Source organism: Antechinus flavipes, chromosome 4, assembly GCF_016432865.1.
Source record: "Antechinus flavipes isolate AdamAnt ecotype Samford, QLD, Australia chromosome 4, AdamAnt_v2, whole genome shotgun sequence".
NCBI lineage: Eukaryota > Metazoa > Chordata > Mammalia > Dasyuromorphia > Dasyuridae > Antechinus > Antechinus flavipes.
This window is the reverse complement of record NC_067401.1, coordinates 426,163,077-426,184,855: the sequence shown is the minus strand read 5'-3', so window position 1 is coordinate 426,184,855 and position 21,779 is coordinate 426,163,077. Positions and strand designations below refer to the sequence as shown.

At 35.3% G+C, this 21,779-nt stretch overlaps 1 protein-coding gene across 1 annotated transcript in view; it reads left to right on the top strand.

Annotated features, from left to right (window-relative positions):
* The first annotated feature begins 931 nt into the window (after positions 1-931).
* NTMT2 (N-terminal Xaa-Pro-Lys N-methyltransferase 2) overlaps positions 932-21,779 on the top strand; it is a 31,738-nt gene continuing 10,890 nt past the window's right edge. The window contains exons 1-2 of the mRNA XM_051998970.1: positions 932-1,130; positions 14,858-15,033. Of these exons, the coding sequence (XP_051854930.1) occupies positions 977-1,130; positions 14,858-15,033 (330 nt within the window). The 5' untranslated portion in view covers positions 932-976. The remainder of the gene's footprint in view (positions 1,131-14,857; positions 15,034-21,779) is intronic.

Genomic DNA, 21,779 nt, shown 5'->3' with positions numbered 1-21,779 from the left:
TGGGTATCTTAGTGCATGTACTGGAGAGAAAAGTTTTATACTCTTAAAAAAATAGCATAAGAAGAAATCTCTTTAAATAACATTTGAGGTATAGGATGAGATGAGTGACCAAGGAATTTTCTCTCCTGGAAGTTCTTCAGCCTGTGAGAAATTTGTTGCTCTTTTGGAGATGCCAATTTTGCCTTGTAGGAGAGTGCCCAATGTAGAACCCTTTCCTTTAATTTCTTGACCCTGTCCCCCATCCCCTATTTTTTTTTTCATTCGCATCTAGAAGTTATGGATGTAAATTTATTAAGACTTTTCTAAATCTGAGAGGATGATAATGGCAGCTTGCATTTGTGTAGCACTTTAAGGACATATTATTTCATTTGAGCCTCACAAAAGGTAAAAAAAAAAAAAAAAAAAAAAAGTGCTGGGATTCCACATTCCAGGATGAATAGGGCAAATCATGGAAAAAGTTGGCAATTTTTAATCTCAATCAACAAGCGTTCCTTTTATGCCAGGCACATATCCCTGGCTTTTTGATATAGAAGTTAAAATATGTCCAAGACTGGGATTAAAGAAAATCCTAGGGGTTTGGGGAATGTGTGTCTGTATGTATGTATATACATAGATACATACATATATGTGTGTGTTTGTAGCAACAAATAAAGCAGTATCTCAGTTTGTTTTCATCTTTGCCATTACCTTTTGTGAGGCTCAAATGAAATAATATATGCACTTGCTAGCCTGGAAGGGGTGACACCCAAGAGACTGGGGAAAATGCCAAAAGTCTGACCTCTCCTTGCCTCCCTTCCTCCCTTCCCCCCTTCCCCGACATCTCCACCCACCCCATGACTCTCAGCCATGATATAGAATGACAGGGACTAGGAGATGGTTTAAAATGACAGCCCTGAGCTCCTGCAGAAGCACATCACTCACTCTACAAAGTGCTCAGGCGGGAGTCTTCCTTTACACTCTCCCTCTTCCCTTCATCATGGCCTATCTGGGAGCCCATTTTGCCTTTAGATCCCGTTGGAAAAAGACAGATGATGAGCTGTGTCGACATAGCATGTCCTTTATCCTCCACAGGGCAATCCGCAATGACTTCTTTCAGAGTTACCTTTATCTCCTGGAAAAACTTTCTCTGGGTGAGTCCATGAGACCTGCAGGATCAGGTGCCTGGGGGGGCTGGCTGCTTGGGACGTGGCAGGGGAAGAGGGAGGGAAAGAGAACCTTTCACATTTTCTCTTGCTGCTATGACTCCCCCGAAGCGCAACGTCCAGCAGACAAGTGGCTGAGGACTTCTTTCTGGGGAGAGGAGAGAACAGAGTCTCTGGGGAACTGTACCTTAAATTGTGAGTTGGAACTGAAGCTCTCTATTCTGAGATTCACTGGAGTCAAGGCTTTTCACTTCCCATTTGAGACCTAGAAATAAAAGCACTTCTTCTGCCTGAAGGAGATGCACCAAGGTACGATGGGAAGTGTACTCAATGGCACTAAAGCCGCTCATTTCAGGTATGTCCCACTTTTCCAGAATTTATTTGGGATTTTCTTGGCAAAGATATTGGAGTGGTTTGTCATTTCTCTCTCTAGCTCGTTTTACAGAAGATCTCAGTTCAAAGTCCACTTCTGAGACTATCTGTGGGACTTTAACAAGTTCCTAAATTTCCCCAGACCTCAATTCCCTTATTTGAAAAATGAGGGGGTTGGAAAGGATGCCCTCTAAAGTAGCTACTTTATTATTTTTATTATCCTATCGGTTTGTTTAATATTTTGCAAAGAGTTGAATAAATTTGAACAGTAGCTTCTTAAGGATCCAGGAGGGATGTAGAGTCACCAAACAATGATAGGAAAACGATTTTAGCTTGGTTTCTGATAAGTCCCTTATATTAAATTTAATTTGGTTTTGAAATGAGTCCAATGTGATATCCTCCCCCAAATTCTTATACTTTAAATATTCTTCTTTAATCTTTAAGAGACACAATAGAAAACAGAGGAAAAGATGCAGCTTTTGATTCTTTTTATATAGCAGGAATAGGGAGCTGGTAGAAAGAGGATTTGTTATGAGAAACTGGGACAATATTCTGCTAGTTTCCTCCGTTTTCAAGGATTTGGACAATAGAGTGATAAAAAGCTTATCAGATCTGTTTACTTCTTATTTCTATTGAATTAGTCAAATCAGAGCATCATTTGTAATTAATCTATAGAAAATGGTCATAACTAGGGAATAAGTTCGTTTTATATAGTCTTGAGTTTTTCCAGTAACTGAAAGGGAGTTGTTCATGTATAATTCCCAAACAATTTTTCTGAGGTTGCCTGAAATACCCTTTAGATTTCAAGTGAAGGCAGTTTTTAGAGTTTGGAAATAGTCAACAAATTTAATTCAATTCAGTCCACATTTAAGTGCCTACTATGTGTCAGGCATTGTTCTTTGTGATGAGAATATAAAGACAAAATAATCCTTGCTCTCTGAGAACCTTATAGTTTTTAGGAGAATGCAGCACATGCACAGATAAGTAAGCACAAAGTATATACACAAGAATAAAAAGTCTTTTCAAAAAGGGAGAGAGCCTTAACTAGAAGGAAAAAAGGCTTCATTTAGAAGGTAACACCTGAGGAATGTTTGGAAGGAAATTGTACTACTTGAGGGGAACATGGATAAAGGACAATCTGAATTAAGGCCTTTATGCCTAAAACTATTTCTGAACAGGGTTTTTGTTCATGGAAAAATTATAATAAGAACTCACCCTTGTTGAGGGGTCTTGAAGCTGGATCAATTATATTTTGTATGAGTAAACACAAAGGCATTTATTAAGTGCTTATTGTGTGCTAAGCACTAAAAATATAGATACAAAAAGAAAGTCTTTGTCCTTGTGGAATTTTTCCCCCTCACTTCCTAATAGAGGAAGAAAACAGATATAGGAGAATGGTGGCCAGTGAAGTTTGTGTTTGGTCTGGTTAAGTCATTAGGATTGTTGGATCTCTTTATCTCTGGTTAAATATTAAGAACTCTCACCCATCAGAAGCATGATGCTCAAGGGTGAGAGTAGAAGTTCCTAGTTGGAGGTTGAGGATAGAACCATTCATAGTAATAATAATAATTATAATTGTGACTGGCTTTGTTTAATTTAGGTGACTATATGGCACAAGTGAATAATACTTTGCTCATAAAAAAATCATGAAATCTACAAGTTGTCCCATTTATAGTAATTAGCCAAGTTCTCCTCCAACAGTGCTTTTTAAGATAGCACCTGAGAGCCATGAGCTATTTTTTAGGGAATGACTATTTCTCCTGTCTTCTCTCTTCAATTAGTTTTGAATAGTATAACTGAACTGTATGATTTATATTACTTCTCATTGTTCTCTCATTCTTTTGCCATCTTTCTTTGCCTATTGTAGAACAGGTGAACTTTATTGTACATCTCATAAAAATCTTAGCTTTCTTCCAGGCTTAACTTAGATGATTCTTTTTTGGAGAAATCTTTCTTCCTTATTTTATTATTGATGAACTGGTTTCTAGCTTCTTACAACGTTCAATTTGGGTGCTAAAAGCTTTCCTTATCCTCTGAGTTTTCATCTTAAAAGGTCTTGTATTTACTTATTGGTATAACTATTAACCATTCTCTCCACCTTCTTCCCCCAATAAAATGTAAACTCTTTGAGGTCAGGGACTAATTTCTTATTTCTTTTCTGATGTCCAGATCTGAATCTCTAACTGATTACAGGATAGCTTCTCTTAGAAGATGCACCAGTCTCTCAAATTCAAAATATCCTCAATTGAACTATTATCTTTCCAAGCCTTCTCCTCTTGACTTTACTTTTTCAGCCGATGGAATCAGAACTCATCCTTATTTTGCCATGATCAAATTCTGGGAGTAATCTTTTTTTACTTTTAAAAGTATGGGAAAGTGTTTCATGTAATTTTTAACTTGAACTTTCAACTATACCATGATGCCCCTAATCAAATTTTCTTATTTCTAAATTATCTAGAAAATAACCCTAGTTCTTTGGCTAGGAATACCAAGGGGATTGAGATCTATGACTATGGCTACCTTAAAACTAATTTTAGGTTTAAAAGCAGTCGGTAGTCATTATCAAGTAGTGACACATTATGACTTGCCCAAGGAGATATATACAGAATGCCTCTTTGAAATCTGGGGAGTCCATCTTGATTACATTTATTCATAGATTTTTTTATGGCCAGCAATTGGTGATATCAAGGCTTTATTGGGATGAAAAGTAAGTCCTTTTTACAAAAGTAAGTCCTCCTGTCTTAGAGCCTATAAGAGAGATCTTAATGTTGAGAATTATTATAGAAGGAGAGTGGGTTGCTTATATAGCCTATTTGTAAAGAAAGAGATTGGAAGGAAATCAGTCTTCACAACTAAAACACTTTATAGTAATGTTCTGCTATGAAGTATTTTGCTGAAATGATTTCCCTGAGCTGCAGAGATTAGTGATTGAACAAGCACCTGTTCAATTAAAATTCCACATTTGTATTATGAGACGTGCTATTGGCCATCACTAAGCTCTAAAAAAATGAGAGCAATGCTTGGTAGCCATCTTCCCAGATGGAACAAATGCCAATATATGCTGTACCACATTTTTTTGATGACAAGGAAGTGGGGGAAAAATCCATTCAAACATGGATTTTGTGCTGGAACATTCAGAAAGGAAGGCAATCTTTGGAGGTTACAAATATGCTTTGGTATACTAGCCAGAATTTAATCTGGTTTATTAGCCAGAATTGTTTGTGGGTGATTGAGATGATAAGAAAAAGAAGGAAGTGAACATTGCTCTGAGAACTGAGGATTAATGGACAAACCTGGAGACCTTACAGAGTATTTAAATAACTTGAAACTCTCAAAAACGATTCCAAAAGTCCAAGTGATGTATAAAAGATTTAAAAAGATTCGAGAGGGATAATTTCTGGGTAATTTAATCATTTTGTTAATGAGGTCAACAGGTTATTAATAAAAAGACCGTCATTTGGCCATCTCTCTTAGACCAAAGACAATCATGGTGGTGGGCTCACAGTTTTTATAATTTTTGAAGAAAAGCAGGGCTGCTAGTGACATCATGTTACTTCCTGCTTTGAATTATTTAGAAAAAAGACTCTTATCTTCACCAAAGCTTGAGTAGAACACAATGGGCTTCCCTAATGTAGGTTTAATTCCTTATAAGATTAGGTACAAAATGACCAAGATGAGAAGAGTTATTGAAATCTTTCAAGGATCACTTAGATCAAGATTTTGGAATAAGATGAGAGCCTTGAATATCCCCAAGATATTGGTTATTAATCAACATTTCTCACAGAAGTAAAAATTCATTATCATCATCATCGTCCGTATTCCTTATAGCAGATGTGTCAAATATGTGGTCAATGGGTGGTGATGCTATAGATCCAAATCACATTAAAAGCAATTGGGAAATATTTAACAAAATAAATAAAAATCCAATAAAACAGAGGTGATTTTAATTTGTGGTTTCCTAAGTCAATATGCCAGCCACAGGGATCCTTATGTTCACTTCAGTGGCCCCATTTCTATTTGATTTTAGCACCATTGATTCTCCTCTAGCAACTAGCACAGTATCCACTCCGGAGTATGTACAGTTAAGCAAGAATACACTATTACTGAGTCTGGCGCTGTTAAGAGTGCCAGTCTAGGTTTAGAACTATACATCCAGAGCTATCATTCTTTTTGTTTTTTCAGCAAATAACTATCCTCAGAATCCAGGAGCATTTCTCTTAGAACAGTTCAAGGAAGACTATTATATATATATATATATATAGGTTCCCTAAAGAGTAGACTAGGGATGTTTTCAATTGAGGATATTTATTCCCAATATGGAAAGCTGCTGGAAAATACTAGTAATTTCCTAAGGAAACACTATAAGTTTCATTGACCCATTATTATTATTGACCCAATCCCAAGGTCACTCTTAATTAATCAGGATGTTTCCATGCATTCATGGGAGACTATGAGAGCTTTCTTCATCTTAAACAATTGTTGACCTTTATAGGTTTATGGTTAGTTCCAGGGCAACTGGTTTTCCTCTGTCTTTCCCCCATATGATCCTCTTTTTTGACAGCAAGTATTTAGAATACAACAAAAGTCAGTTTATCTGTATTTGGAGAAAAAAAAAATTATAAAAGTCCAGATAACAAACTTTAAAGAAAGAAGGGAACTCCTGAAGGTAAGGCATCAGTGAGGTAGGGGAAGGGGCAGATAAATTTACTAGATCACAGTAGTGGGGAAACAAGCACGATCAAAGAAATGAAATTTTTTCCCAGCTGATTACTTTTTATACTAGTTGGTGAGCCAGACAAGTCTCTAACCATTCATGATTATATTCGGTTCAGTACAGTAGCACCTTTCATTTTCAATTAGCTCACTGCTGAAATTGGTCTGTAACCCTGAGTCCCTCTTTCCTCACCTGGAGGAAGGTACTTGTAATGGGATGAGGCTTGAGTTGATGCACTGAGGTCCCTAAATACTCAGCCCATTACAGGTACTGACTCCACTGGGAAGGGAGTTTTATCTTTCAGAAACTCCTTACATCAATGCAACCATAGATCTAATTCCTATCTGTAATAGTGTAGCTACTTAGCAAATGCTTTTTTGAAGAGTCATATTCATTCTGTGGCAAGATCCTCTTTTAAGAAAGATGACTTTGAATTTTGAAACAAACTATCTGTGTGGGGCAAATCCTTCACCTTTATTATCCCATTTTCTCATCCATATAATTAGAGACTTGGGCAATATGATCATAAAAGTATTTCCCACATTCTATCCATTCCATCCTTGGTCATCTTGCCTCGCTGCTGTTCACATATTGTATCTTTTCCTGTACTTTTCATCTCCTACTCTGGGTCTATTAACTAATCAAATGAACACTACTAATGCTTCTGTGAAGGTTAAAGATCAATTGTCCTCTAGTTCCATTCATTATCCCAGTGACTTCTCATATGAAAGGAGGGTCCCTTCTGACCCACCACTTCCATATCCGGGTTTTCTTTTATTATTTGAGTGAAGACACGATTTCATTACCTATTTATAACTCCACAGCTTAGCCCAGTGCCTCACATAGTAGTCAAATCAATAATACTTATTAAATATCTCTATATACCTGGCATTGGACTAAGTGCTGAAGATAAATAGAAAGGCAAAAACATAATCACTGTCCTCCAGGCCTTTCATCTTAATGGGAAAGAATAATAAGCACTTAATAATACTTTTTCTCTCTTTTTTCATTTATTAATTCATTCCCTCATTCATTTCACTTTCAATGTTATGATACTATTAATCCATAGATTTCTTGAAATACAGAGACTCTTGATTATCTTTTGGGAGAATCAGATATAGATCCAGAAATCAGTATCCAATTAAAAATAATAGCTAACACGTAGCACTTTAAGTTTTAAATTGTTCTTTCATAAATTTCATAACAACTCTACACTCTTTTCCCTGATGATCTCATCAGCTCCCATGGGTTCAATTATTATTTCTCTTTCTTCTCCAATTCATACTCCAAACTGCCAAAGTGATATTCCAAAATCTCAATTCTGATTTCATTTCTATCTTACTCAAAAATATTCAGACTCTCAATTGGATCCTCAGTCTGGCATTCAATCCCCACCTACCCAGCCTCTATCATTTGCTTTATTTACTCTATTAAGGTGCTTTTCAACAGAGTTATAAAAAGAGTCATGACACCATGCTGATTAGATCCACTACAAATTTATGTTACTTGATTTGAACAAAGCAATCACAGCAACTACTGAAGCATTATCTCTAATGGAATCACTTATCCACTCTTGCATAAGCTATTCCCAACTTCCTTGTTTCTTCTTCAGGCTCCCATGGCAACTCCTCCCCTAAAGGTAATTGCTTTTGGGACAACTCAGACTTTATATCCTATAGGGATCTCAAATTCAACGTGTCCAAAATAAACCCATTATCTTTTCTCCTCTTCCCAAACTTGACCTTCTAAAGAGGAATTCCTGAGTCTAAATGATCTTTCTCCTTTGAAATTATTCTATTTGATGGATGCATGCTTCTTGTTTATTTATCTGTATACATGTTTTGTCCCCTTATTCTTATAAGGAATATATTATATTATATTATATATATAATATACCATTTTCTGTTATATTTCTATAATGTCTTAAGAGTAAAGAATATTTTATTTTTCTTTGAATTCTCATTGCCTTGCATAATGCTTTGTACATAGTAAACACTTCATAAATGTTTATTGTATTAAATTAGTTAATGCAAGTACAATTATTTTCATTTTATATGTGATGAAGTTTAGAGCCAAAGAGGTTATGATCATATAGCGATTAAGTTTCAGAATCTGGATTAAAACTCTGCTCTCTTGATTTCAAATTCTGCGGTTTTTTTTTTTTTTTAGCCACATTATGCTATTCTTTCTAAGACCTACCATCTTTAAAAAGAGTACATTGGGTCAGCTTCTACTGGCTGCTAAAATTTGCCACACAGAGCTTCAAGGAATTCTAAAATGACACCATTATATATCCCAGAAGACAAAGTTGTTTCCTTTCTCCAGGTAAAGAAGAAGTTCTGTGAGTTGTTCCCTCAGAGTCCAACATGAGGCACCTTTAAAGCTATCAGGAGGGAAGAGGCTGAAGGCTACTGTGACAGCTCATACATCTTATTTAGTTAAATGCTTCTGTCAAGTAGGTGAAAAGAAGTAGTGGAGCTGACAAACCAGAAAAGGCCTCCTCCAAAGGCAGGCTCCTGCAGACCTGTATATTCCCCTCATGATGGAAATGTTGCTGATACTATGGAAAGATGGGAGCATTCCTTTTCATGCATTAAAATTTTAAGAGGCTCTACCAAGTAGTTGACTTAAATAGGTGATGATGACTATGGTTAGTTTTACTGCTTGTATTGGATCAAGAAGGGTCTTGGCTTGTTTTCCTGTAATCTTGGAATAATGTTCACTTTTATTTATGTAATTCTTTACCATTTCACAGAGCTTTATAGATACAATCTCATTTTATTTTCATTACAACACTGCTAAGAAGGCACCATGATTTTATTAACCCCACTCTACAAAAAAAGAAATAGAAGGTCAAGGAGGCTAAGCTATGGATAGCATCTGATAGCTGGGGAGAAAGAGAGCTGAGATTTGATTTCTGAGATCCAAGTCTAGTATTCTTCCTTCTTCTAATTTGTTATATTTATACTTTCATCCTTCCTACCACAGTCATTTCCCAGTAACTTTTCCTCTCCCCACTGGAACTTCTCTTGAAATGAAGAAAAAGTTCAATGAAACTGACCCATAAAATGGACTCATATGGGACATGGATTATTAAATTATTCAAATTCTGAGCAGTATCTTGTACCTTGGAAAAGGTGGGATTAACACTAATTAATGATGACTCTCTTGAGATAATTTCTAAGAGTTATGGTGGCCACCTTCTTGCCCATACCCACAACTCCAGATTCTCCTAATGCTATTACCCAGACATCAGTAGCTCTTTTCATTTAGTCCATAGACACTTAGGGTTTACATAGTCTACAGAAATAAGATTTGACTAAACTGTCATAAATTGGAATATAATTGTTCAGTCCAGCAAGACATTCTATATTTAGTCAGCTAGCTGATGTCTTAAGAGACAGAAAGGACAGAAAGGACAAGGAAAAAGTCAATGGGAGAGAGATTAAGTTATTTAGAATTTGGGTCATCTGTCATCTCTAAATCCATCTCCAGATTGAAGTAAGGTTGTCCTTTTGCTAACTATTTTTTAGAATAGATATCTGGTCACATCAGAGGTTGCCAATTCTAAACCTAAAAAATTCATGAGTACTTTGGCAAGGTAAAAGGAAGGTGGGACTTGGAGTGAATTGGAGAAAAGGAGGACTCATCTGAAAGTTCCATGAGCCAGTTTGGTCTAATGAATAGAACTTCATTCTAGGTGTTGTCAGGAGGCCTGGCCTGAATTACCACTCCCTGCTATATAAAGTGTAAGTGGCTATTTTTGGCTTCACACCCCAACTCACAGGGATGTGGGAAGGATTAGTGAGATGAGATCCCCACTGAGCTTGGAGCTATTTGGGGGAAAGGAGCCATGTACAGTGAATAATATTGTTATTCAGATAATTTACAAAGGATCTCTCCAGGGTTTGCCTTTCTGCCATGACTAGTTTCTGAGATTCCAGCTTTATTTGATTAGATTTCAGGAATCTGTCACTGGCAGTGCTCTATAGTAAAGGTCAAACCAATACTGAACTCCAAGGGGAAGGTAGTGTGTGTTTATTGTGGAAAGAGTATTGATTGGAATTAAGGAGAACAATCTAGTTCGAATTCTGTCATTAACTATGTGTTCTGGGCTTCTACCAGGGAAACAAAAACCCAAAGATTTGATGAAATTTCTTATTAATATGAAACCCATATGGGATAGTGGATAGAAAGGTGACTTTAGAATTAGGAAGAACTTGGTTCAAATCTCACAAACTGGTTTTGTAACAATGAGCAAGTCACTTCTCGGTTGCCTTAGGCTACAAATATCAAAATACTTGCCAATTTGTTTTGGTTAAAGTAGTTTCCTTTTTGGGAAGGTATTATCCAAATGAACACAAATGACATGTGATCAATCAATTAGAAGACAGGAAATGGATTCCTAGAAACTTTAGGTCCCTCTTCAATAATATACTCCTTTCTTCCATTAAAATCTCTCTCTCTCTCTGTTTCTCTCTCTCTCTCTCTCTCTCTTTCTCTCTCTCTCTCTCTCTCTCTCTCTCTCTCTCTCTGTCTCTCTGTCTCTCTGTCTCTGTCTCTGTCTCTGTCTCTCTCCTCTCTCTCTCTCTCTGTCTCTCTCTCTCTCTCTCTCTCTCTCTCTCTCTCTCTCTGTCTCCCTCTATCTCTCTCTGTCTCTCTGTCTCTGTCTGTCTGTCTGTCTGTCTCTCTCTCTCTCTCTCTCCTATATCAATAATTGAAATTAAAATTCAGTACTCCCTTACTCAACTAGTTGCAATTGGGGTGGTAATAATCTAAATACTTCTAAAGTGGTACAGGTAAAATTCTTTTCCTTCCTCTTCCCTCAGCATCCCCCAATCCTGCCAATTAGAGTTTTTCAAGACTATTGTGAATTCCTTCAGTTTCTCTTATTCTTCCCTCTTTATAATTTCCCACCAAATTTTTGGTGGGAAGGAGTGAGTAGCATATTTTATGCAAAAGAGATATACTTTGCCCTGCAGATCTCATATCACCTTTTCCCCTCCAATATCTCTCTCTCCAGTAGGTATTTATTTCTTTCAAGGACAGGACCACCCTTCCATTATCTCAGATTATCAACTTTTTTCTTATACTTGACTTCTCACCCAACACAAAATGCTCTTTACAAAATTACTAATGATTTGTTTGGTCAAATCAGTTGGCCTTTTCTCTAGCCTCATCATTCTTGATCTCTCTTTAGCACATGAAATTGCAGATCACCATAAATACTTTCTCCATTCTGAATTGGTGAAAACAATGAAAGGATGTCATGTGTAAAAATTATTATGTTATGTCATAACTACACTTAAGAAAATTGATTTCTAGACTATTTTAAAAATCTTTCAAGTAAAGAGTTTCAGTGGTTTTTAAATCCTTTTTTTTTTTTTTTAATGGTAACTATAATGGAACCTCGTGATTATTTGCAATTGGAATCATTCAAGGGAAGTTAGGGATTTGCTAGTCAAATTTTCATTTAGAAACTGCAGATGGATGAGACTGGAAAATGAGCATCATGATTCAATGTAAGCAATGATTCTTTTCTTTTGTGTCATAAGACACATAAATGTCTTAATCATACTTTTAAGACAACTATTAAACTCAAGTATTGAAATAAAGTTAATTTAAGTGGCTAAGTAGAAAATACTCTAGACATTGACATGAAGCCTTAGTCCAAATCCCATCTCAGATACTTACTAGCTGTGTGATCTTGAGCAAGTAACTTAGCTCAGTTTCCTTTTCTGTAAAATAAGGGAAATAAAGCATCTACTTTCCAAGGTTTTTGTGGTATTATAATGTATCAAACCAAGATCTTCCAAAATAATGAAGGCTATTAAGTCACATTGCTTTTACTAAATTGTCATTATAATGATTTTTAAGTGAAAGCAAAATGAATTTTATATTATTAATAAATATTATTTTAAAATTTCATTTTTGTTTCATTTATTTTCAAGTATTTTTGTATGTATCCATATACTTACATGTACTTTTCTAATATTATTACCTAATGTACCATAATAGGTTAATATTTATATGTATTGTCTATAATATTATACTATTGTTAGGTGATGATACCTATTATTGCTTATTATTAGGGATTATTAATACTTAATAATAGTATGGTTACCTCTTACTTAACCTTTTATAATTATTAATACATGTATATGTATAAATCTTAAGAATATAAGTAATTATATGAGGATGGATATTCTTTTTTTTTTTTTTTTACCAATAGGAGTGTATCTGATCAAAAAAAGTTGGAAAGATACTTCTTTACTTGTGAAATCACAGGTTTGAATAAAGAAAAGAAGAAAAAAGTATTCTCTTACATGATCTTTGAAATCTCTTCCAGTTCTGTGTGAGAAAGTGAACCCAAATCAAAATCAGAGACTCTCTGAGTAAGAAAAATCAAAAAGAGATTTATTATAATCTCTGGAAAAAGGGTAATTCCCATCTGACAAGGTGTTTTTCAGTAAAAGAGTGCAAAATGCAAAATGCCAACACAGGATTATATAGACCCTAACCAGAAGCCCCAACCCTACCCTCTGACTTTTCTCTTATTGGCTGGAAAGTTCTGATATACCCAGAAACTAAATGTGGACCCCAAAACACACTTTACTGTATTAGGTACTTAAAAACTAATTTAAGACACAGGAGGGAAATGTTTGTTTATCTAAGATAATCAAACACCTGCAGCTTTTAGCTATAACTCAACTTGTTATTGTAAAGTCTCAAGTCACAGGGCATAGGTCAAAGCCGTATCCTTATGAAAGGTCTTCCCTCAGTTTATCCCATATATATTCTAAGGTTCTGTTCTTGAGCCATTTAGACCATGGATTCTTAAACTTTTCCCACTCACAACCCCTTTTTTTTTTTTCTGTATATATAGGTATACAAATCAAGCATTTACTGATAATAAATTGTAAAGAAATTTATTTTAAAACAATTCTTTGGTATACATATAATTTTATTATTTACTAAAGATGAAAGTAAATTTTCACATTAATGAGATGGATGTGCTTGTTTATTTTTAATTAAAGAATTAAATTTTGGCAGGATATTTGATACCTTTTACTGTTGCCAAATCTTTTGCACCCCCCAAATTCACTATGTGGGGTTGGTACCCACAGTTTATGATGCTTTGATGTAGATAGTCATTAAGAATAAAGCAATCCAAACTAGAATAAATAGTATGGTAAGTGGTAACCACTTACTAGTATAGAATCATGGGTGTTGTTGACCAGAACACTGCCTATAGTCATAGGAACTCTGAGCAAAAGGAACAGAATCTTTGCTTCAACCAAGGGTTGTCTTACTGAAACTGAAAAAAAGTGAGCATGGAAAATCAGATTTGAGAGAAGGGGATCCAATATCTGGCCTTAAGCCAAAGCTTCCCTCTACCTTCATTAAGCAGGAGAGCCAGGTTTAGGATGTTTACCATTTATCTTATTTCTGCTTGTTACTTTTTACACAAAGTTTTTTTTTTTTTTTTCCAGTTTATGTGAATTGGAAATGTGCTCTATTCTCTTTGACTAGTTATACCTAAGGGAAGACTAGTTATTAGGGTCAAGAGGACTTAAGCATAAGTACTACTATCTACCAAGCAGATTCCACCCCCCCAAAAAAAAAAATCAGAAAAACCTTTGTTATGATAAACTAGACTATAAAGTTAATGTCCAGTGTCCTAAATCAACTGCCTTGTTAACTTTTTGTGTTTGTGACACTGAACACAACAGCTAGCGCACAGAGTGCTTAATAAATGCTTTTAGATTGTATTCAAGAAACTTGCTTAGCTCCTCAATTTAACCATAAGCTTTCTAATGACCAGGACTAATTTTAGTCTTCCAAAAGTCCCCATAGTGCTTTGTACCTACAAGGTACTCAACAGAAAATCTATTAATTGATTGATTAATCAAAAAATTGTGTAGGACGTATAATATACAAGGTCAAGATCAGCATGGTATATTGAAGAGTAGATTTCTTAAGATTTGTGTAACTTCAGGCAAACAATCATCTTTTTTAATTCTGTTTTTTTTCAATCTGGAAAATGAGAGAATTGGACTATATAATATCTACATCTTCTCCCATCCTTAAATTCTTTGAGTTTATGATTTGCTATCCCTTGGGTTTTATAGATTTCCAAAATATAAACAATCATGCTGGATATTCCAAGTAGGTGATCTGACGTCTAGATTTCTTTGATTTGGAAAGAGTGTTATTGTAAAAAAATGATGCAGGGCCTGTGTAAACATTGGTTTGATGTATTGGGCTGACCCTGTACTCCTCTATATTTAAATTGTCAAATTATTATGTTAAGTATATTATATATATATATTTAAAAATTCATTATAATTATAGTAGAAAATTGGAGCAGTTGCAATTTCAGCCTCTGAAAATGAAATTAAGATTAACCCAAAGGTAAGAGGCAAAAAGTCACACTTCTGTTGTGGGAGATTGCAGAGTTGGTTTTTCTTTTTCTCTGGGATATCCTATCAATTCCTACTGATTGTCCTTTGTCACAGTTATTGCAAAGCTCCATCTCGGGACTTCTCGGGAAACTACAGATGCCAAAAGAAAACTGACTCAAGATCTGACCCATCTTGCATGATCATTTGTGATGTTCCATTTGCAGTGAAACTCTATGCTTTAACCAGCCAAGTCATCAACGGCGAGATGCAGTTCTATGCCAGAGCAAAGCTCTTCTACCGTGAAGTTCCTGCGACAGAAGAGGGGATGATGGGAGACTATATTGAGCTGTCTAACACAGACATCCAGGCCTCCCGGGAATTTCTTAGGAAGTTTGTTGGGGTGAGTTATCCAAGTGAAGCTTTGATGAGGAGGCAAAGTGTGTAGAAGGAGTAGGTCTAAGTGTGTAAAATAGAGGAAGCTCGTGGGATGCAATTGGACTGCTGCAGGATGAACTATTTTGAGCATTGATTTCTTCATCATCCATTGGACCACCAATGAAGTTGGGCTTCATTAAGACACTGATTGATCCATTTAGGGACATTTAGTATTCATAGCACTGGACTAATTCCATGTGTTTCAGGAAAAAAAAAAAAAAAACAGGTAGGTGGATAGAGTGCTGGGCCTGGATCAGGAAAACCTGAGTTCAGCTTCAGATATTTACACTAGCTGTATGACCCTGGACAAATCAATTAGCCCCTATTTGTCTCAGTTCCTTATGTGTTAAATGGGGTTAATTATAATACCTACCTCTCAGGGTTGTAAGGATCAAATAAGAAAATAATTGTAAAACAACACCCAACTATCTAAATGTTGGTTGTTATTTTTGTTGTTTTTGTTATTATCTTCCAAAAATTGTGCTCATGCCATAAACTGATGGCCACAAGGGGACATCAAAAGTTCAAAGATAAATTCTCTTCTGAACTGCACAGATAGGCAATTGATATCCTAATGAAGAAGATACATATAACTGCAAATTATAGATGTGATTGGGTATTTTCTAATTTTCTTCAGCTAAAATTATGTATATATGTTGCTTTGCATTAATAGAAATAGCCAATAATTGATGTAGTGGAGTTTTTTAAAAATAACTTTTTATTGATAGAACTCATGCAGGGTAATTTTTTACAGCATTATCCCTTGCATTCACTTCTGTTCCGATTTTTCCCCTCCTCCCTCCACCCCCTCCCCCAGATGGCAAGCAATCCTTTACATGTTGAATAGGTTACAGTATATCCTGGATACAATATATGTGTGCAGAACCAAACAGTTTTCTTGTTGCACAGGGAGAATTGAATTCAGAAGGTATAAATAACCCAGGAAGAAAAACAAAAATGCAAGCAGTTTATATTCATCTCCCAGTGTTCTTTCTTTGGATGTAGCTGCTTCTGTCCATCTTTGATCAATTGAAACTGAATTAGCTCTCTTTATTGAAGAAATCTACTTCCATCATAATATATCCTCAAACAGTATCGTTGTTGAGGTATGTAATGATCTCCTGGTTCTGCTCATTTCACTTAGCATCAGTTCATGTAAGTCTCGCCAGTCCTCTCTGTATTCATCCTGCTGGTCATTCCTTACAGAACAATAATATTCCATAACATTCATATACCACAATTTACTCAACCATTCTCCAATTGATGGACATCCTTTCATTTTCCAGCTTCTAGCCACTACAAACAGGGCTGCCACAAACATTTTGGCACATACAGGTCCCTTTCCCTTCTTTAAAATCTCTTTGGGATATAAGCCCAGTACTAACACTGCTGGTTCAAAGGGTATGCACAGTTTGATAACTTTTTGAGCATAGTTCCAAATTGCTCTCCAGAATGGCTGGATGTGTTCACAATTCCACCAACAATGTATCAGTGTCCCTGTTTTCCCACATCCCCTCCAACATTCCACCTTATCTTTCCCTGTCATTCTAGCCAATCTGACAGGTGTGTAGTGGTATCTCAGAGTTGTCTTAATTTGCATTTCTCTGATTAATAATGATTTGGAGCATATTTTCATATGTATATAAATAGTTTCAATTTCTTCATCTGAGAATTGTCTGTTCATATCCTTTGACCATTTATCAATTGGAGAATGGTTTGATTTCTTATAAATTAGAGTCAATTCTCTATATATTTTGGAAATGAGGTATAGTGGAGTTTTTTTAAATCCCCTATAAGTACATTAGTGTTTCTAGGGCCTATGATTTTGCTGGTTGGGGCACTTTATTCTTGATACAGTTTGCAAACTTTTATAACTTTGTAGATAAGAATTTACTTAGTTAAAAATTCATCTCCTTGACTCCAACATTGGAGTAAATCTTTCTGTGCTTAATTCTGCTGGTTCTTAAATAAGAGAAATATAGTTCACTCCTAGGCATGGGCATACGTAAGTTATTTCCTTAAAAAGAGCTCAGTAGCAGTATGAATACAACAAATATCTATTTAATGAGTGAATGAATGAGTAAAGGAACAGATTTTATGCCTGACATTTATTAGCTTTTGCAAATGTCAGCTTTCCTTCCTCAGTTTTTTAACCATAAAATGAGTGATTTGGACTAACTAGCCTTTGAAGGCCCTTTTAGCTATAAATTTATGATCCTAGACTAATGTTCCATCTCAATAAATTGATTAACAAACAATTATTAAAGTATCTGCCACATAGGTGCTAAAGTTACAAAGACAAAAGCAAAACACAATTTGTCCTGGAAGGGCTTATTCCACAAACAGGCAACATTTATATAATTAATATATCCAAAGTAGATTCAAGATAATTTTTTTGTGGAAGGAATATGGAGGGAATGTAGTATCAGCCCCTGGAATCAAAGAAGGCATCATGTTTGGTCTCCAAAGTCAGTAGGCTTTTACTTTTTGCACTTAATTCTAGGGACATAAATAACAATTTTGGACTATCCTAATCCCTGTAATAATCTTTTATGAGAAGGTTCTATAGTGTGTGCATAGGAAATTCACAGCTTATTAATGATAATACTCCAAAAACTCGTTTGTCAGTTGATTGGCAGGTATTTGTAGTGAATTTTCTCACAGAAATAATTATAGAATTTTAGGGTTGGCTTAAAAATCTGTGAATATATTTGGCCTAAACTGTAGTTGAATTGTATCAATAATATTTAATAGTCAAAACTCCCAAGTTCTAAGCCCCTCTGGATCTTGAGTTCCTTTTCCCTTCTCTCAAATATATCTGAACTCTGAGACCAGTGGTGAGGGTTGTGAAAGGTGGTAGCTGAAGAGTCACTTCTCTATTTGGTCAGCTTCCCATCAGCTATAGAATCAGGGATTTTGGTGATAGTTATTATTTGCAATTATGTTTCTTGGGGTTGGGGGTGGGTGCTTGTAAGTCAAATATTCATAATTTTACTAATGTTTTGTGAAATGGTAAAAGTGCATTCCCTCCATTTAGTGGAGTATGAACCACATCTCTCTCCAATCAAGCTTAGTATGTCTCACAGGCCAATAACGTTTATTAAATGCTACCATATATCAGGTGCTATATTATCATTGTAAGGATGCAAAAAAGTCAAAAGACACTTCCTATCCTTACTAATGGAGAAACAACATGGAAACAATTATGCATAAATAAGATATGCAGGGTATCATCCCAAAAGTCCTACTGAAGTTTTAAGCTATTGAACCTTGAGGCTTTTAAAGCTTTAATAATTTAAAATTTCACTAAGATTTTTGGAGCACTTAAACCAGAAATAGTCAACAAAGAGAAGGCACTAACATCATGACTTATCTTGCACCATAAGGGAGATAGAAAATTATCACTGTATACTTAGAGCATATTTGGGAAATTGTGTTTTGTTATGTGAGTCACTTTTTAGTAAAGATATCAACATGTGGGAGAAATAAACTTGGATGGCGAAGAGCCTCAGGAAAATGTCATATAAAGAAGTAAAGGACTCCCCAAATGGAATGAGCCGCCTCTGGAAACAGTGAATTCAGGTAAAGGCTGGGAATTGTAGGGAAGATTTCTGCATATGTCCCTTTTAAGGTGAAATTTTGGTCCCATAACACTTGATGAATTTAGCCACTCATCTTGGCATTTTTGAACCCTTTGAAGAAGATGACAGTCTGACAGTAAAGATCCATGGATAGGCTCCATTGACTTTTCTCATTCCCCCTCGCATTTTTCACGGGGTTCAAAGTCATGTAATGGTGGTAGCTCCCAGTTCCTTTGGGGTGAGAAAACTTTTTCCATTTTCCCTAATGCTGATGGAAGAAGAAAGAATTGAGGAGAAAAAGTTGGGTAAGGAAAGAGAATGTCAATAAGAAAATAGTATAAAAAGATTTTTGTATTTCTATTATAATAGAAGGAGATGGGCCATTGTGCCACATTTATCACCTTTGTCTTTGGGACTTGGGACTTACAAAGGCTCTTTTTCTAAGCTATCAATGCTTATTGTGAAGTGTCCTGTAATTGGATATAAACAGTGTATTTTTAGAGTTAATATTGCTATTGTTACACCAGGGTGTAATGGTCTGCTAAATTAGTAGCTAGAGCAAGATCCAAGAAGTGAGGGAATACTTGTCTCTGACAAGATTTATTTTTGTGTCAGCTGTGAAAAGGCAGATGTTTGAATATTTTTATTGCTTGCCCTTCAGCACACAGTTGCAAAGAGGATAGAGAGAGGGTTTGCATTTGATGCAAATATGTTTCTTGAACACATAAATAAACAAGTCTAGGATGCTGCTGATAGCAGTATTGATGTCTTGCCATTCTTCCAACTTCTTAAAATAGTGAATTTGTTCTTTCTTAAAAACAGCTAGTATTATTTTATAATATCCTTGTTTTTCCCAGAATTATGATTTTAGTCTACATTTCAGATTGTCCTTTCTTTAGGACAATTTTTTAAAATTAAATTTTATTTCCCCCCCTTGTTTTAAAGCATTTTTTCCTCCCTTTCAACTCAATGGATTCCATTCCCACCAACTCCCATCCTGAAAGAAAAAGGAAAAAACAAATTCTTGTAACAAATAAATATAGAAAAGCAAAACAAATTTGCATATTGGCCATATCCCAAAGATACTGCTTTTCTGCAAGCTTGAATCTTAGAAAGTTGTCTTGCCTACTTAGAGATGAAGTGACTTGCTCAGGGTCACAAATCAACATTCATTACAAGTAGGACTTCAACACTATTTTTTTCTGAATCTAATTGATGAAATGATGAATTGATGGAGGGGAGAGAAGAAAAGGAATAGGGAGACAATATTCTAAGACAGTAGTTTTCAGAATGTAATCTGAACACTCCTGGGAGTCAACAAAAGTGACCTTTTTAGGGAGTCTGAAAACACCAAACTATTTTCAGAATAGTTCTAATATTGAATTTACTTATTAAAATACTCTCCCCTTTCCATCTAGATATTAATATGAGGGCAGATTTTCTTCATATACTTTATTTTTAAATTTTTTTTCATAGACTTTGACAACAACAATAATATATCTCAATAGTTTGAATGTAGAAGCAGATATGAGAATCTAGCTATCTTCTATTAATCCAGACATTAAAAATATTTACAAAAAAGATGTAAAACAATTCTATTTTTTCACAAAATTTTTTTTGAGGAAATAGAGTTACTTTAAAGAAATTATATTATTTATGTTAACATGTAATATATTAAATGTTAATATATTTCTGAATGAATATGTATTTTAAAATTTTATTCATTTATTTTCTAATGTAGTAAATATTGATATATATATATATCCACATCAACATTAGTTTTGGGGGGTCCTCAATAATTTTTAAGATTATAGGGACTTCTGAGACCAAATAGTTTGAGAAATACAGCCCTAGGAGATTGTATTATTATATCCTTTCCAGAATAACTGTATATAACTGGACTCTGTCCAGTTAAACATATGTCTGTCTCTCTTTCTCTCTTTTTCTCTCTCTCCTTACCCCACGTGTGTATGTGTGTGTATCCAAGCTAATTTTATGAAATTATTTAAATAGAAAGAAATCAACACATGACTATATTTATGCCTTTTACATTCCCCACAGACCAGGCACAGTCAAACAAATCTTTGTCTAGCCTGTTCCACTTCATGGTTTTTGTGCAACAATTTCATCTACACGTCAAATGTGGCAGGGAGGGAGCTCTTTAGAAAGTATTCTTTGAAATTTGAGAGTGGACATATGTCTAGTCATGATGAAGTAGTGTAGCCAGAGCGAGAGTGCTTATGTTGTCTGTGTCTGTGTAGCACTGGGACTTCTTCCATGAGTTCAGTCTTCCCATCCCTTTCTCAGAGAACTATTTAATTCCCAAGAGAAGAGAAATAACTGTGAAAAGGTGGAAGGTGCAATGGGGCAAAGAGATGTGAGAATTTATATAAGAGACCAGAGGAATGATTGATTTTGAGTAGCTTTTTTTTTACATATACATAATATATATGTGCATATATATGCTCATATATACATATATATATAAATACATATATCTTATTCAACCAATTAATAAAACACCTTAATCACACTTTTTTGTTTTAGTTTAGCTTTTTTTTTTTTTTACCATTATTGTTTATTTAACATTTATGTATTCCAGTTTCTTCCTCTATTAATTGGAAAGACTGGTTCAGTCTCCTAATTTTGCATGCTTTTCCATATGCATGTATTGCCTGAAGATGACAGTCTGGAGCACAGAAGGGTCAGTGGTGCCATTATCTCTTGCTCTAGTGTTCACTTCTGGGCATGATAGCTTAGCAATGTTATCGATAATGTCCAGAGAAGGTCAGCTAGAATGGTGAAGGGTTTCAACATTGTGCCATGTGAGGATCAGTTGAAGAGACAAGGCATCTTTTGTTTAGCAAGTTGGTGATTGTCCTTAGTTCTTGAAGAAGACCAGAATGATATCATTATGTTAGAATCAAGGTGACGTGTCCAACTAGCTTGGATTGTTCTGCCACAGGTCAGACACAAAGAATCCTTATGAGCATTTGGGGTGCTTCTCTAACTTTGCACATCTCCTGTTTTTGCTGAGCTAATTCAATTCTGCTCTGCTCATAGAGGGTGAGAGTACTTATGTTGGGGGGGGTAAGACTTTACAGTGGGTTTAATCAGTTGTACATAATTC